Source organism: Aquarana catesbeiana, linkage group LG06 (genome assembly GCF_042186555.1).
Source record: "Aquarana catesbeiana isolate 2022-GZ linkage group LG06, ASM4218655v1, whole genome shotgun sequence".
In the NCBI taxonomy this organism is placed as follows: Eukaryota; Metazoa; Chordata; class Amphibia; order Anura; family Ranidae; genus Aquarana; species Aquarana catesbeiana.
Genome location: NC_133329.1, coordinates 98451453 through 98470116, shown reverse-complemented (window position 1 = coordinate 98470116; position 18664 = coordinate 98451453). Strand labels below are relative to the sequence as shown.

Sequence of the window (18664 nt, the reverse complement as noted above, 5' to 3'; positions counted from 1 at the left end):
AGCTTTGAAATGATTTAGCTTTCTCTCGGTTTTCTACATTACAGAAACCTGACATTTTAACAGGGGTGTGTAGACTTTTTATATCCACTGTATACACACTCTTCATACATGCACACAATTCCACCACACACAAAACTCTATAAAAGATAGCCATTGACAGTTAAGTACCATATATATTATTATATTAAAATTAACAAGTGATACATTTCATAGACCAGATTAAGGTGATAGGCCAAAAATGACAAATTCTCTTAAAACAATAATTTACAATGATTTGATTTGAATAATCACCTTTAATAAGACAGATTACTAAGAATGGAGTTGCATTATTTTTATTGGCTGTGTAACGGGTTCCATCTTTGCTTGTGATGCTTTCAATTTGTAGACATCGGCGACACCTGCTATCATTTCCGATTATTGTACCTGCAAGTTACGGCATGAATAGACTTTCTGACATATTAGGAAATCTCTCCTGGCAGATCAGGAGGAAGTCCATGACTAATCCTCGTGGTTGTGCGATTTGGACCCCTCACCACCAATCAGTCTTTGTGAGAGAACTGCCCATCTGTGAACACACCATGGGTGTGCATGTCAAGAACAAAGGTGTTAGTAAGTACAGCTCATCAGTCCATTAGTAGTGATGGCTACATTAGTTTTTTTTTTTTTTTTTTTTTTTTTTTTTTAGGCTTTTCCCCCCAATTTATTTTCCTGGTGACAGTGTCCTAGAGACAACACTCGCTCACTGTACTGCATTTGTAGAGGTGTAATTTTATCAGCCAAGAACAGGAAGTTTTAGGACCATAGAGCATCCACCCCATACCATGCAGAGGTGTTATGCAGTCTACAGAGAACTGGGCAGAGCTGATAACACTGCTTTGGATTTAAGAGCAGCACAGGAAGTGAAGAGCTCACTGGATTTCTGGAAGAATCTATGGGTATGAGCCAGATGGACGCATATATGTGGCAGCACAGTGGGGGAGCATATCGGCATACTGCCACATATATGTGCATAGCTGGTGCCGCTGAGTAAGCATACAAAGACAAAAAAGGCGAAGTGAAATAGGTTAAAACTCCTTTAATAAAAGCTACAAAGGAGCCACTTACATTTGGGCAACCTTAAAAAGCTAATCAAGTCGGTGGGCATACGCTGGATATTGCTAGAAGATCCTCGACAGACTTAGCATAAACCACAATGATGGGAAGGGACGCCGGCCACGCTCTTCCAGGTCGTGGGCTGCCAGAAAGTTGAAACGCAGCACCGATATGAGCGTGATGGCATCACCAGAAGGTGGATGTGAAACACGTTTCAGAGCATCCCCCTTCTAGGGACGTCATCACGCTCACGTCGGCGCTGCGTTCTGACTTTCTGGCAGCCTGCGACCTGAAAGAGTGGCTGGCGTCCCTTCCCAGCACTGTGGTTTATGCCAAGCCTGTTGAGGATCTTCCAGCGATATTCAGCGGATGCCCACCGGATTAAGGAGCTTTTTAGGTTAACCAAATGTAAGAGGCTCCTTTGTAGTTCTTAATAAATTAGTTTAAACACTTAAAGGCGCTTGCTCCTTTTTTGTCTTTGCATGTCATTCTACAGAGTTGACTTCCTCTTTGGATAAGCTTACCCTAAGTGAATGGAATTTGTATTTGGGCTTTTATAAGGACTATCTTTATCTTTTACTTTTCATGATTGATACATATACTAGAAGTCTACAGCCTTGTGTTTAATCTCCTAATGCGCCTACAGAACAATCCTTTTTTCCACTGAATAGGCATGCTCATTCATTGCCCCAGCACTGTGACTGAGCTGTCATTGTTCACAATTAGGAGCCAGTAGGACAATCTTCTAATTATGTGACCAATTAAAGCCAATCACAGCAATCACATGATGGAGAACCTGCCTCTTGGCTTCTGGTGTTAAGGAACCTTTAAAGGGCCAATGGAAGCTGACAGTTAGGGGTTAAGAGATCAATGGTATGGTTTAAATACACTTCAAAGCAGTATTAAACCCAAAACCAAAAATGTAACATATTGCAGCTTACCAATCATTAGATGCAGTGGCTGCATTATTTTTCTCATTTGGTCTTTTCCCCCTCTATTTTCACCTGGTGATCTGGCCAGTAACGCACCTCCTGCATTAGAGCGCCCCCACTCTGGATCAATGAGCACAGCGACACCTTTGGACAGCAGCTTTGTGGGGAGGGGAGTGTTAAGCCGGCCATAGACAGTTTGAATCTCGGCCAGTTCAACAGGGACCTGCTAAAATTCGAACCATGTATGGGCAGGCTGAATGTACCCAAGTTGTTCAATCAACTGTGAAACATGTCAAATACTGGCTTAACTGTACATCTGTATATATTGCTATTCATGACTATGGGTTAAACATCAAATCTACAGTTAAGCCAATGAAACGGTTGTTTTTAAATCTTTGGTCTTTTTGTATATTCTCTATAAATATGTAATAAAGATTTTTTATTTTAACTTGGCTGTAACGCGTTTGACAGTAAAAAGGAAGGAAAAATCCTACTGCCCCCTTTCCCCCGCAATTGCTTTCAAGTTGATTACTCATTCAACTTGGGTACAACCAGCCTGTTGGATTTTGCATGCGATTATTGCTAGCGGCTTCTCCTGGTGGGGATGGCTGACCACGACAACCACCTGCTGGGAGAACACAATTTCTCAGTGGAAGGGATTCCCCATCATCACGGACTGTGTTGATGGGGGAATCGAGCGTAGTTGCAGGAAAGAAACCCGCTCCAACTATTGCCAGCTTTATATGCAGATTTCGATACACTAACAAATTGAAGCTGAATTCTAGCTCACACTGCAGTGACAGCTTTTGGGTTTAATACCACTTTAAATCTACTGGTGTTTGAGAGGACATCCACAAACAGGCACAGCATCAACGGGACCAGAGTAAGGCTGGGTTCACACCTATGCAAATTCGCAGGACATTTTCAAAACTATTCATTTGAATGAGGCTGGATCACATATGTGCGTTGCATTCACACTCCACATTGTGCAAAAAACGTGTGCGTTTTCTTGGCATTACCATGCGAATTGCAGGCATATAATCTTCTATGGGAACTAATCTGATTCGCACATGCGTGTCGCTGTGAACAAAAATTCTCTTCCCCTCCTCACTACACCTCCCCTCTCTCCCTGCTCAGCTGATCCGCCGATACAACGGATAGGAATAGGTGGACAGCTGCTTTTTCTCTTTGCAGAGATAACGGAGCTGGAAATTGCACCGCACATGTGTGAATCCAGCCTCAAGGTCTGTGAATTCACGGTTTGTTGTACTGAAAATGAGAATGGTCCCCCTTATATGTCACCTATGGGCCTCACAATACTTACAACCACATTTCATATAACGGAATTTTAATCTTGCCGTCACATCAGCTGCAATCTCCAAAGAGAAAAGAAAAAGGACCAGGAAGTCAGTAGTGCCAAACCTTGTACTGAGTAATATTTGCTCATCATAATAAAAAGTAACACAAACAAGCACACTGTCCATGAAGTTTGCACTTTGGAGGCTGAGGGCATGCAAACTGCACAATAACTCCATTCAATGCTTACAGCCAGACTTCCACAGACATGGGAGATTTGTTTCAAACTGTGAAAACACAAACAGCTCACGAAGCACTTGGCATCAGGAATAACATATTCTGCTAGGTGTAGCTAGGAAGATAGAAAGCCAAAATGTCTTGAGTTTGCCAATTTGAAGTCTGTGTGATAGGAATATCATGGCCGGGTCCACTTTTCTGTATGTCAAAACATGATTTTCGACAGACCTAGAAAAACAAGAAAGAGGGATGACAGATATCAGGAACAGGCATGAATATTTTTTCATTTGGCAGGACAAGAACAAATCCCAGGTCCTAATATAGGAGCAAGGATGGCTATGTAAGTTAGAGTGATTGTTTTTTTGTTTTTTAAATTAACAATCTTTAGAAAACATGTTATACGTATCTGCTCTGTGTAATAGTTTTGCACAGAGCAGCCCCAATCCTCCTCTTTTTGCGTCCTCCATTGGCGGTCCTGGCTCCTCCCCAGTCAAGTGCCCCCACTAGCAAGCCTCTTGCTAGGGGGGCACTCAAGCAGGTTTGCTCCCGAACCACAGTCCTGTGAATGGCCATTGTCCATTCAAACACAGAGCACTGCGCGGACCTGCCCCCCCCCCCACTCACTCCTCATTGGCTTACTGGCTTTGACTGGCAGCAGCAGGAGCCAATGGCTCCCACTGCTGTTTGAGCCAATGAGGAGAGAGAAACCAGGAAGAAGCTGCTGCTCTCATGCACATCTTTGGATAGAGATGGGGCTCAGGTATAAGAATAGAATGCATGAAGGTAAAAAAAACTTCTGCCTTTGGAACCACTTTAAAGGTTTCTCCCTAAATAGAATCTGAACTCAAAAAGGGAAGATTGGATTTGTGGTAGATTATACCTAAAAGTGTTAATTGCACCTAAACAGTTCCCTTACAAATCTACCTTTTGTCTGTAATTTCCACTGAAGAACAATAGTGCACCCTCCTGATATGCGAGTGCACCCAAGCACTCCTGTGCCTAAAGCCCCACAGTTGTATACCTACTTACATTGTAAGATTTAAAACAGTAGTAAAGTCTGCTTTTTGATTTATACCTACAGGTAGGTCTATAATAAGACTTACCTATAGGTACAGTAACTATCTCCTAAACCTGCATCATGTAGGAGATATTTACTTTAGTAGCAGCTGGTGTTGCCAAAGATGAATGCGCACTGCGCTCTGAATAGATGGTGTCATCCATTCAGAACACTGTGTTGCAGCTGTGACTCCCATGCGCATGTGTGGGAGTGATGTCATAGTGGCTCGGCCATTCAAACGGCTGAAACCTGCAAACCCGAAAGGAAGACCGGGTGAAGATGGAAGCCCTAGCAGCAGTGCCGTTTTCGTTTCAAATCAAGTCATAATGTGCTAGTATGCGGTGCATACTAGCACATTATACTGCAGGGGCCCAATTTTTTTGGTGGTTTACTACCGCTTTAAAGGCTTAGGCTGGCCATACATTATACAATTTTCTTGTACAATTTTTCCTTTAGTTTTTACCAAAAACCATATAATACGAGGTCAAACCTAAACAACCCTTTCAATTTGTATGCAATCAGGCAGGCCCTTGCACTACATAGTGGAAGGGAAATTAAAAAAAAAAAAAAATGTATATAATGTATGACGAGCTTAAGTTCACCTTTGGGGAAAAAAATAATAAACGCACATGCACCATTTCTGCAGAAAAAAAATGTGCATTTATTATTTTTAGGGAACCTGGAAAGCACTGCACCCTTTATCAGTATATCACAGGTGCAATGCCAGGCTCCTGCAGACTCTCAGTATACCTCCCATATGGGCAGACAGTTACTGAAGAGTAGGAAGATCAATGAACTATGAGAGCTCTCACCAGCACCCTTGTAGTTCATTGAGAACTACAAGCTGTCTGCTGCAATGGGAGATGGTAGTTGTAGTTCATTTATTCACTGAACTCTGTATGTATGATGCAGTTGTGACTGCTAGAGCATGTCACACATTACTAAATACGGGTGTAACATGTAACATGCTCTCAAAGGTTAACTTATCCTTTAAGGCACTGCTGTCTCTGACGGTTAGACTCAGGAGATTTGGTGATATTGGACTACTGTGATGCATTGCTGGAGGCTCTGACAAGAGGAAGCAAAACCCTGCCTTTGTCTCTGTAGGAAGGCAACCATCTTGATAAAAGCAGGGATGAGACTCTGGCATTTATTAGCAGGCAGAAGGCACAGGCACATTACCCAACCCCCACTGCCAGCACCCTGTAAAACTCCATAAGAGGTGGAAAGCTGCTGTGGATGGACAGTGCACACAGTGCTACCAACTTTTAAGGCCATATGACCCCCAGGGATGAATGCTCAGAACGCAAACAGTCGGTATTCTGAGAATTCGTCCTTGGGAATTAACCTTTAAAAATGTTTAAATATGTTAAAGAGAAACTGAACTCTGGAAGATGTGCCCAAAAAAGCAAGCAGCTGATCTTTTCCCCTTCACTGACTTACAATGCCTTTTCCCCTTCACTGACTTACAATGCACTTTGGGGTTTATTTACTAAAGGCAAATAGACTGTGCACATTGCAAAGTGCAGTTGCACTCTGTAAGTGCAGTTACTCCACAGCTTAGTAAATTAATCAAAGCCTCACTTTGCAAAGAGTACCCAATCAAATTCAAGGAAAATAAAAAAAATTTTTTGCTTGCACATGATTGGAGGATGGAAGTCAGCAGAGCTCTCCCTCATTTACTAATCTCTGGAGCAACTGCTCTTCTAGAGTGCAATTGCACTTTGCAAAGTGCACAGTCTATTTGCCTTTAGTAAATCGACCCCATTTTCTCTGTAAGAAGGCAGCCATCTTGATAAAGCGCAGAACAAGGCATATTAGGCCAACAAAGGGGAAAAGCTGCAGCTGTACTCGGTGTCCAGCCGCAGCAGCTTTCAGGCTCTTATAGAGTCTTTGTCAAAAATATGGTATATAGGAAATCTGCCACTCCTATACTCCAAACGCTGCGCTAATGGAAATGAAGCCTCAATTGAGCAGCCACTTTAATAAATGTGAATATATAAACAAAAATTTGATTCACCGCGAAACTAGCCCCTACCAATAGTGAAACCAAATAGCAGCGCTAAACCAATTAAACTAAGTAAACAAGTGGATAAATAAAGCCTTTCAGGCTCTTATAGAGTCTTACAAGGTGCTGGCAGCGGGAGTGGAACAGTACTCCTGTGCCTTCCCCCAGAACACATTCCTCCCCTCATCACACGCCGGTAGGACGTCGTTCAGGTGGGTGACCTCCCCACAGACAGCGGCCGTTTTCCTTCTCCAAGTGCATCACTGCTATGGCAGCACAGTGCATTCTGCAGCCTGGTCAGGCTTTTTTTCGATCTGCCATGCACAGCTCAGTGACCCTTCTATCAGAGGATTATATGTCCTCCCTTCTTTTGTTTCTGAAGAAATGGAAGTGTTTTTATTTACTACACTATGATCGTTTGCGCTGGATTCTTTGTTTTTCTATTTTGAATCACCTACTAGCTTTTCATCTGTCTCAGATCTTTGCACCTATGTTCCCAGCTCTGCCCACTGCTCTGGCTAATGCTCTTGTAATTGAATCTCTATAAAGGTTTATAAGTTTGTTGTGTACAAAGTGGTACAAAAAAAATAAATAAATAAACTTCTTCAGTGACCTGTGGAAAAATTATTGGAATGGTCCAGCAGTATTCTGGGATCTGTAAAGTGCCCCTGAAGGCTGCGGGGGAATGCGGGGCGAACTTCTGCTCAGATCACTTTGGTGATCCAACCAGAAGTGGGAGTGTCAATATCAGGTATTCGCTAACCCCCAAATGCCAAATATGAAGGAGGAGGAGGGATGAAGGAGCAGAACTTTTGGGTGGGTGAAGTTCTGCTTTAAGACCATCTACCTGCTGAATTCTCAGAGTCTCCATCTCAGAAGAAATGAACTTAGAGAGATATTAAAACAAATGTAAAGTGGTCCACGGTGTACACAGCAGTTCTTTTTTAAATATGCTGAGACAAAATGTCCTTACCCAAGTGTAATGAGTCTTTTGTACCCCAGCTGATACAGTAATGGAGTAGCAGCTGTTCCAGTAATTCCTTCTCATCTAAAAATTCCAGCTTCTCAATCCTGGGGGAAGGGAAACCAAATGAAATTTTTCTAATTTATTGCATTCATTTATATAGTGTCAACAAGCTTTGTACAGCTTTACAGAGCATACGGACATCAATCCCTGCCGCTGATTACAGTCACATTTCCCCAGCACAAGTATACACAAACAGTATCTCACAAAAGTTTTTTTGAGTTACAGTGGCTCTTCTATTAGATTGGACTACACCGGCCAGCCTTCACTCCCCACGGTGCATCGATGAGCCCTGGCTGCCAATGACCATGTTGCCGGTTTTCATTCCTTGGACCACTTTTGGTCAGTCCTGACCACTGCAGACCGGGAACATCCCACAAGAGCTGCAGTTTTGGAGACACTTTGACCCAGTCCTCTAGCCATTACAATTTAGCCTTGTCAAAGTTGCTCAAATTCATTGATGCTTGCCCATTTTTCTGCTTTCAACAAATCAACTTCAAGGACAACATGTTCACTTGCTGCCTAATGCATCCCACCAACCTTAAGGTACCATTGTCTTGATATAATTGATGTTATTTGCTTTACCTGTCTGTGGTCATCATGTTATGGCTGATCGGTGTATGTGTTCCATTCTGCCAGTCTTAGTTAATGGCACCCCGGTGCCCAGCTGTCAGCATTTTTCTATACCTCCATCTAATAAAGGATCTTCCATGCCCACAGTGCGGTACTCTAGTTCACTGTTCTCATGCACCCCAAACAGGGAGAAAGTTCCCCACTATCAATATGTTCCTTAAAAGGGGTTATAAACACTTTTTTTTTTTAAATAAAAATAACAAACATGTTATACCTACCTGCTCTGTGCAATGGTTTTGCACAAAGCAGCCCCGATGCGCTTCTCCTGGGGTGCCCCATCGGCACGCCAAGCCCCTCTTTAATCGGGTGCCTGCACGCAAAGCCACTTTCCCTGGGGGCACCAATGAGGGCGCACTCCCGATTGCCGCTGCTCCATCCATTGACACAGACAGCGGGACTCGGCCCCCGCATCACTGGATTTGATTGCCATTGGCTCCTGCTACTATCAATCTGTAATGGGGAGAGACAGCGGCCCAAGCAGTTGCGCACATCACTGGAAGGGATCAGGCTCAAGTAAGAAAAGGGGGGGGGGGGGGGGGAGCTGCAGCACAGAAGGTATGAGGCTGTACAACCATTTTAAGTCCAGGGTAGGCATGCCAGGGGTTGTTAGCCATGGGCACAATAGCTTGTCAAATCTCTCAGGTACACCTCTATGACTAGAGATATGTTTTTCCAAGCAAAGTGTATTGTTATTCTGGTTCTTCCATTCATCAAGTGTGAAAGGATTTCTCATAGCTCATAAGAATAAGCTTCCTGCCATTTTATGAGTCTTGAAGGAAGGACAAACATTGATTTCTTTCCTAATACCCATCATTCCCTGCACCATGATCAACTGATCAAACCAAGGATGGCAGTGATATAGGAGGGACATAAACCAAAATAGGGGGGCAAAGCCACAAAATCTGACATCTTTATAGCACAGGATTTGTGAATACTGTCCTCCAGCTACACATGCTCACACAAGGTGCATACAGAAACAATCACTGCAGGTAACTACTGGCGGCGCGGCTAGCCACGGCTAGCTGCGTTAGCCAACGACCTGTCATTGAAGTGTACAGGGCCCGGCGGCTGCAGCAGGCTGCTCACAGGTGGCAGAAACAGCTGCAGGAATCAGATTCCTGCCGATAACATTCATGCCAGTTGCCCGTGCACATATAGTCTTATAGGAAGAGAGGCATTGGGGCTTATTTACTAAAACGGAAGAGTGCAAAATCTGGGGCAGCTTTGCATAAAAACCAATCAGCTTCCAGGTTTTATTGCTAAAGCTTAAACAAGCTGAAGTTAGAAGTTGATTGGCTACCATGCACAGCTGCACCAGATTCTGAGTGCACCAGCTTTAGTAAATCTCCCCTATTGAATAACTGCATGCATATTCAGACATGACACAGGTTAGATGTGTGAGGTTACATACCGTGCTAGATCATTCTGAGGTAGACTGCCATATACTCGGATCATGTCCAAGGCATCTGCTGCTTCCCACCCATTAGACAAGAATCGATCAATCTGCAACAAATGCATTCACACCATGTAAAAACCCTACTTTATAAAAGAATTAAACAGAATTTCTACATATAAAAAGGTTGATACCTACAAATGTGGAAACCAAAAAGTTTAACTTAATGATGTCTTATATATTATTTATAACCCATATTGTTACTTTATGTGATTTTGATTTTTACATTTTTGTCTTAATTCTTTGCATTAACGCAGTGGTTTCTAAACTGTGGTCCGTGGGCTGAATGCTGCCCTTTGAATGCTCTTATCTGGCCCTTGGGGCACTGTTTTACCCACTGATATGAGTCATTTTTCCTTCTACTAATATGATGTATTCTTACATCCACTGACACAAACAATGGGGCACTACTCCTCCCACTGACACCAATGATGGGGCACTACTCCTCCCACTGACACCAATGATGGGGCACTGCTTCTCCTATCAATACCAAAAGATGGGGCAATATTCCTCCCACTGACAATGATGGGGCATTGCTCCTCCCACTGACACCAATGATGGGGCACTTTTCACCCAATGACCCCACCGAAGGGACACTGCTCCTTCCACTGAAACCAACGATGGAGCACTGCTCCTCCAACTGATACAAAAGGACAGGGCACTATTCCTCCCACTGACACTAACGATGGGGCACTGCTCCTCCAACTGACAACAACAATGGGGCACTATTCTTCCCACTGACACCAGCGATGGGGTCTTCTCCAACTGACACCACTGATGGGGTACTCCTCCCACTGACACTACTGATGAGGCATTATAACCTCCACTAATACCAATGATAGGGCACTATTCCTCCTTCAGCTGACCAGAGGTGCTATCTAATTTTGTATACTCTCACTGACCACCAAGACATTTTCTACTCCCACTTGCCACAGACCACCCCCCACCCGCCTATAGTCCGAAGGACAGTAAACCTGCCCTTTGTTTAGAAAGTCTGGAGACCCCTGCATTAAAGCAAGGAAACCAACCCAGTAGTATAGTAATAGTAATGTGCTTTTATTGACGCTAAAGAACGGTAACACATATACAGCATATACTGGCTTTTGAGTATCCTGTGTACCCAATGGGAAATGATACAGTAATTTGTAAAAGACACCTGATAGAAAAGCATTATTATAAATGGAAAAGCTGATTAAATCACCAGCTACAGTTAATTGTGTGACCTCCTTTTCTTGCAATAAAAAAGCAACTTATATCCAGTCTAGCACCTGACAGCTTGGAGCCTATTTTGTAAAAGCCTTAAGCAGTGCCATAGATAGTCTTTCTAAATCTGCCTCGCGGTAGTGCAACAAGTGGTGCCACTTGTGACAAAAACTCATGTACAGTGCCTTGAAAAAGTATTCATACCCCTTGAACTTTTCCACATTTTGTCATGTTACAACCAAAAATGTAAATGTATTTTTTTGGGATTTTATGTGATAGACCAACACAAAGTGGCACATAATTGTTAAGTGGTAGGAAAACAAATTGATTTCAATTTTTTTTTTTTAAAACAAATATCTGAAAAGTGTGGTGTGCATTTGTATTCAGCCCCCTTTACTCTGATACCCCTAACAAAAATCTAGTGGAACCAATTGCCTTCAGAAGTCACCTAATTAGTAAATAGAGTCCACCTGTGTGTAATTTAATCTCAGTATAAATACAGCTGTTCTGTGAAGCCCTGAGAGGTTTTTTTAAAGAACTTTAGTGAACAAACAGCATCATGAAGGCCAAGGAACACACCAGACAGGTCAGGGATAAAGTTGTGAAGTTTAAAGCAGAATTAGGTTATAAAATAAAATATCCCAAGCTTTGAACATCTCACAAAGCACTGTTCAATCCATCATCCGAAAATGGAAAGAGTATGGCACAACTGCAAACCTACCAAGACATGGCCGTCCACCTAAAGTGACAGGCCGGGCAAGAAGAGCATTAATCAGAGAAGCAGTCAAGAGGCCCATGGTAACTCTGGAGGAGCCGCAGAGATCCGCAGCTCAGGTGGGAGAATCTGTCCACAGGACAACTATTAGTTGTGCACTCCACAAATCTGGCTTTTATGGAAGAACGGCAAGAAGAAAGCCATTGGTGAAAGAAAGCCATAAGAAGTCCTGTTTGCAGTTTGCGAGAAGCCATGTGGGGGACACAGCAAACATGTGGAAGAAGGTGCTCTGGTCAGATGAGACCAAAATTTAACTTTTTGGCCTAAAAGCAAAACGCTATGTGTGGCGGAAAACTAACACTTCACATCACCCTGAACACACCATCCCCATTGTGAAACATGGTGGTGGCAGCATCGTGTTGTGGGGAGGCTTTTCTTCAGCAGGGACAGGGGAGCTGGTCAGAGTTGATGGAAAGATGAATGGAGCCAAATACAGTGCAAAAGACTTGAAACTGGGGCAGAGGTTTGCTATACCCCAGGTGGCAAGTGGTTAAAATAAACAAGTTACTGATTTCATACCAATTCCAACATCATATGTACTAAGTGGGGTTTCTCCTTAAAAAAAAAAAAAGTGTAACATGATTATTGGGTTTGCATGTCAAACAAGATCCTACAGTAGTAGTCACATGTTCTATAGATCCTCTGTTCATGAATATTCATGCTCGATTTCACAAAGCTGCTGATATCTTATCTCTGCAAAAAGTGGGTAGTCAAAGAGGCTTTCCATCTGCTAATAGATTGTCTATGTACATGGCAAAATGAACTCCAGGATGAACTGAGGTCACCTGTATAGACAGCGACGAGTCTGCAATTAGTATAGTGAAAGATTAATAAGAGAAACAAAGTCAGGTATCCGAGGTCATGATGAGAGCACACTCGTGGTACATACCTGTGTAGAATCTGGCAAGTCAATACAGACCCTTTTACTGCTAAGCACTGGGCATCAGAAGACATCCCAATTGACTGAATTAAAGAGAAGCTGTACTTTGCCTAATGAGGGTCAATTAAGTTGAATATTTTTTTAGTTTTTCAATAAACATTGTTTGTCGAGAAAACGAACACCTTGCATTTGTATACTTTTTTTTTCAGTTTCCGCAGCCTTTAAAAGTATGCAAAGTCTACAGTCTAAAATGTGAAAAATTTAAATGGTACTCAATCATGGGGAACCTAGCCTGGGACAATGCACACAACTGCCTTGACGAAATTAACTTGATGAGAGTCCTCCCTTATGTGAGAGTCTTTATGTCAGAGAACTCATCCATCACATCAAAGCTCCCCAATGACACTGGATGTCCCCAATGACACTGGATGTCCCCCTATGCATGAGAAAACCCCCCCCCCATGACATCAAGCTACCCAATGACAGAGAACCCATCCATCTCCCAATAACATCAGATGTCCCCCTATGCATGAGAACTCCCATGACCCCACACTGTTTTTTTCCCTTCCCGATTTTTTTTATTGCCAGCAATTCTTGTTTTTACATTGAGCTGTCAGTGGGGAACCCCGCTGACAGCCAATGACTCATCAGTTGTTAGGGACGGCTGGCTACCAAGCCTGCTCCTTTACAACCAGCCATTCACAGTTTGCTAACGAGCCCATGAAAACTGTATGCAAAAATGCATCAAATGCGCATGTTCTAAAACACAAAACGCACCGTAAAACCGCATCAATTGCATAGATGATGACCTAGCCTGAGGAAGTGGAGTGACATCCAGACTGATGTCTGTTAGTAAATAAGTGATGCATGCTGAGACTGATGGAATGAGCCGAGGGTGTAAAGAGATAGATTTGGGTGTCATGAGCATAGAAATGTATACCTTGCAAAACTAAAACTTCAAATGGGTTGAGTCTCTGTTATTAGGAGCCATATGTACATGATTATTTCCTCCTCTCTTTTTTTCTTGATTGTACATCATTGAACAGGTGGATACCAGATTAGGGGAGGAAATTTATTCGCCTTCTTTAAGTAGAAATAAAGTATATTTTGGATCTTTATAAGGGAATAAATTCCGGATGGCTGCATTTCCTAAAATCCTTTTATTGAAGCTTCATATGACAAGTGGTTGACGTATGGAGCAGTGGACAAAGAGGTAGACGCGTTTCGCCCAAATGTTAGCGCTTAGTCATTATCTATTGGAACTAGTCACCACAATCACCTATATACTTCTCTAATGTGTCATCATTAGGTTACAGGTGAACTAACCAATTAAAACAGTACAAGTAGAACACAAGTAAAGAGAGTGAAAGGTAAAAGAGCAAATAAAAGACAAATATGTGCCAACAGAGAATAGGGTGGGGTGGGGGTGCAATGGGCTGCAGGTATTAAAGCAAACTTGTTACCGTTTCCCTTTTCCTCCGGATCAACATGAAGTAAAAATGTTTCAATTAAATCACCATTTTCTGCTTGTCTCTGCTGTATTATCAGATTGAATTTGGCAAGAGGGGCTTGAAAGGTCTGCTAAATATCACAGCACTGTTCTATGAAAGAACACATCCCGATTTCCCTTTAGGATGTGCATTCTCTTCCCTGCTGGCAACTGTGTGCTGCAAACTTTAGCTGTGTAATCAGCTGATCACTTGCTTGATCACCCTAATATAGTGTAATTAAGCAAGTGATCAGCAGATGTATTTAGGAGCACACTTGTTTAAAGGGATCTTAGGGCTGTGCTCTTCCATGAATAGCGGTACACTAACTGATACCAGTCCAAAAGATCATGCCTGTAAATGACAACGAGCAAGATGGATAGAGATAGCTGGAACATGTGGGCAAAGACCGTAGGGATCAGGTGGAGGCAGAATTGATTGATGATTGAGGTCAGATAGGGAATGTAGGTGGGTTCAAGAAAGCTGCTGCAGCTTCAAGGGGTTTTATCGTCGAGATGCAAGTTTGCAGGACATTAAGAGTAATCAGTTTCAACAGAGTAAATGACTCGCTACAAGTATGGAGAAAAAGGTAATGCTGGAGCTCAGCTTAAAAAAACGATTTTATACAGTGCTTTAGGCAACCACACGTCATTTTAGTTGGGTGTTTTTTTTAATTTAACATAAACTAAATGGGATCCTTTCAACACTGCAGCACAATGCATTGGTACCAAGAGGTCTCATTGGAAATAATGTATAGTCCAGACATTGCACGTGTGCTGGAAAATGGGGCAAAAATTATTGTCAACTCAACCTAGTGCAAATGAGACCTTTGTGGGTAGTGAATATACTATCACTAGTAATTTACAGGAATGCACACGTTTGCAGAAATTTGCAAAATGTGTCGCCATGGATCAATGCAATCAATACCTTCAATGTCTATTAACTGCTGCACAACAGATAGTGACAGTGCAGCGCTTTTACAATTCTAATTAAACACATTATCGTGTATGAATAAAGTGCTGAAATAAGCGATCATCAAAATTAAGCTAAAAAAAAAAAAACAAAAAAAAAAAAAAAACAACATACGAAAAAACATATAAACAATTCTTATATTGATGGGTCATTATAATTAAAATGACATCAATCCTTATGAAAGATATTAGTGCAAAAAAAAGTCCTAAAATTTAGTGCAAAGATGAAAATCAATCTTCCTCCTTAGTAAATCCGAGCTGTTAAGATTCTTAGGAATACTGGCTGATATATGATTGGCTGTGTATCTACCTTCACATCTCATCTATCTGGTGAGTGCATTCCAGGTGGTGGTCTGGTGCAATGCTGGTGAGAAAGTGAAACTTTTTTGCACCTTGGGTCTGCTTGTATGCATTTACTAAGGAGGAAGATTGATCTTCATCTTTGCACTAAATGTTGGGACTTTTTTTGCACTAATAAACATTTTATAAGTTTTGAGGTCATTTAATTATAATGACCCATCAATATATGTATTTATTATAAATGTATGCTTTTTTTTTAGTTTAAATTTTGAGTATCACTTATTTCATGCACGTGTTATTTCAAATTTTTATAAGCGCCGCACTGTCACTTTTCAGATCACGCAGAGCTTGCCACAAGACTGTGGATAGTGCTGTAGGAAGCTGGGCATTGGCAGATTTTGACAACTGTCAAATCTGGTTTCCGATGCTGGCTTGAGAAGCAAAAGCTACCGATGCACGTTAACAACTTTGCAGTGTCCACATCCAATCCTTATGCTGAATGTCAAGAATCTTACATGTACAATCTTGTCCCCGACATCCTTGGACAGCTCTTTGGTCTTGGCCATGGTGGAGAGAGACAGGAATCTGACCGATTGCCCTGTGTACAAGTGTCTTTCTTAAGTCTTCTTTGCGAGGCTCAGGTACCATTTATCTAAGCATATAAAGCCTGTGTCAAATGGATCCGATCGGTCAATCCCTTGATTCATTTAAGAACTGTTTGTGGGACTAGAGACCTGGAGCTCAGAGAGCTAAAACAACTGTGTCATCCACCTTGCAGACACTGGTAAAAAACTGAAGTACTTCCAGTATGGGAGGGTTTATATAGGGGATCACTTCCTGTCTAAAGACCTTTGGTCTACCAGTGTCCATTCACCTGGAGATGAAGTATAACCCAGCAGGTAATGAATATTAGCCTAACTCTGTGCCCCATGATGTATGACAAATACATTTTTTTTATTTTGTGTTATACATAGCATGCAGAACTACCATCCTGTATATCCATTTTGTTTCAACTTTTGAAATAATCTTTTGTAAGGTGTAAGCCTCTCCAAAGATATTTCTTTACTGTATGTGTGGTAATAGAGGGGAAATCTTCCAATGGGGATAATAGTTCTGTTGACCTGGGGGTACCCAAGGAATTCCTGCAATTTGCAGGGATTTCCTCTCACTTCTGGTTTTGTCTATGAGAAAATAAATCCCGCTCAATGGGACAAAGTGAGCAAAAATAATCCTTACAGGGGTTGTAACCATCCCTTACTCTATCCAAGATGAAAAAGAAAAAAAAAAAAGTGTTGCCTATAGTTTTACTTTAAGCTGATTGCATATGAGCAAAAAGTGTGAAGTTTACATAATAATTTTTTTCTCTTTTTGCATCACTGCACAAAGAACCACTTGAACTGGTTATGCACAGATGATTGTATTCATGTATGTTTATTGATAGAGATTTTTGGCACAAGTAATAGATAGGAAGACAAGCACCTTAATATAGAGTAGTTTAATACTAGTGCCGAGAACTCTGAGATAATAGCAAAGGTGGTGGAAAATTCAACCAGCCAGCTTCAATCAAAACGCAAACATCAAGTCTGGGTGGACTATGTCCCTCTAAACATTGTGCAACAGAGAGAAGGCGAGCAGTGGGCTTCTTACCTGAGACTGGAGTGACTGGCAGGCCTCAACTCCCGCCAGGTTGCATTGTCTCCTCTGCAAATTCTCTATCATGATCTGTCCAAAGCGGTCTGCCATGTTGACCTGGTCAGTAAAAGAACAGAGGTTAACAGACATTTCTTATCACTGGCTGGCTCGTAAAATAATCAAATAAAAAAATCAGACTGTTCCCATCAAATGTTTGACATCCCATAAACCATCCTGCCAGCTGAATCTGGTCCAGCAAGAATTGATTTTATAGGAGGAGCAGGGATATACAATATTCCAGAACTCCTGAATATTTCTCATTCTGTCAGCTCAGTCCACGTTTATCTTGAGCTCTAACAAATTAAAATAGTTCTGCAATGGTTGTGTAAGTTCAAAGTGCATTTGTCACCTATAGACTGTGAAGGCTGTTATTTATAATAAGTGTAATAATTCCAGGTATTTTAATCCCTTATACAGAGATCATAATACTCCTCCTGACAATGCCTTCATCTGCTTTTCTCTCAAGAAGGACAAAGCGATCTTACATCACCCAGGGTCAACATTAACCTCCTGGAATGAGATGGTGGCTCAGAAATGACACAGTCAAGAAAAGCCTATTGGCTGTGCAGTTCTTGGTTGTCTTCACAATTGACTGACACAAATTAGGCTCTCAATGTGACAGACTCAACTAAGACAGGAGCTTTTGGAGGGAACTGCAAGGTGGCCTCTTGCCTACTGATTATGGGCCCTGGCTTTTAAGGGAACACTACTGTTTGAGAGTTGTGTGCCTAGGGGACCCTTGCTATGCAATTGCTTGCGATTTAAGTCCACGTTTCCCCAAAACACACAGACTCTGGAAACTGGAAGACCCATATACATATTTGGGGCCTCTATGCACAAACCAGCAATTACTGCTTAAGATTCTGATACTCCGAGCAGATGTTAATATCATCAGCACAAAGCAACCCGATTCGGAGGTCTCCTGACACAGTATAATCTGTTTAAGGTGTGAAGTGTCTGTCACCTTGTGTGCCTCCTAGGTGTGCATTACCATTGTTAATTGAGTCACTGATTGTTTGTCTGTCTGATCATCTCTTGGAGATGAGATTAAAATTGTGACCACTGTACCACTTGTAAGGTTAGGGTAATGTGATCAGTCCCTACCTGGTGCTGTGTGCTGTATAAATTCTGTGTGAGATTTCAATAAAGCGAGTTCCAGTTCCAGAGCACTTAAGCTAGTGTCAGCTATATTCTTGGGTGCTCAGCTATAATACCTGGTTCCTGGGTCCAGACTGGAGGAAGCTATATATCTTGATGGAAACACCCAAGCTGGGTGCTGGATGGTTCCGACACACTCAACTTGTGTCTTGCTTGAAAATTACAGTGCCACAGTCTGATCACGGGGAGAGTCTGAGATAGTGCATCCTCAATGGGAAAATGAGCGAAACATAACTTGACCAGGGAGATCTTCAGCCATGTTTAGTCTGCAGTGATTGTGTTCTACCCCCCCCCCCCCCCAAGGAGAACACAGTGATTACTACTAGTGGCTATAATAGTAATAGTCTCCAGTGACCGTCTGTCCTCAGGACAGGAAGTGACGGCAATAAAGAGGATGTGACACAACAGGTTATTACCCTTCACCCACTCTATGAAAAATGGTTCTGACATATTAGTCCAGCAACTG

The 18664-nt window shown here is 42.2% G+C and overlaps 1 protein-coding gene across 2 annotated transcripts in view; it reads right to left on the bottom strand.

Annotated features, from left to right (window-relative positions):
* Window positions 1–1755: 1755 nt before the first annotated feature.
* The window catches only part of LCMT1 (leucine carboxyl methyltransferase 1), a 62366-nt gene continuing 45457 nt past the window's right edge, over window positions 1756–18664 (bottom strand). For both annotated transcript variants that reach the window (XM_073636504.1, XM_073636505.1), the window contains exons 8-11: window positions 16996–17097; window positions 9691–9782; window positions 7596–7693; window positions 1756–3785 (exon numbers count right to left, since the gene is read on the bottom strand). In XM_073636504.1, the coding sequence (XP_073492605.1) occupies window positions 3763–3785; window positions 7596–7693; window positions 9691–9782; window positions 16996–17097 (315 nt within the window). In that variant the 3' untranslated portion in view covers window positions 1756–3762. The remainder of the gene's footprint in view (window positions 3786–7595; window positions 7694–9690; window positions 9783–16995; window positions 17098–18664) is intronic.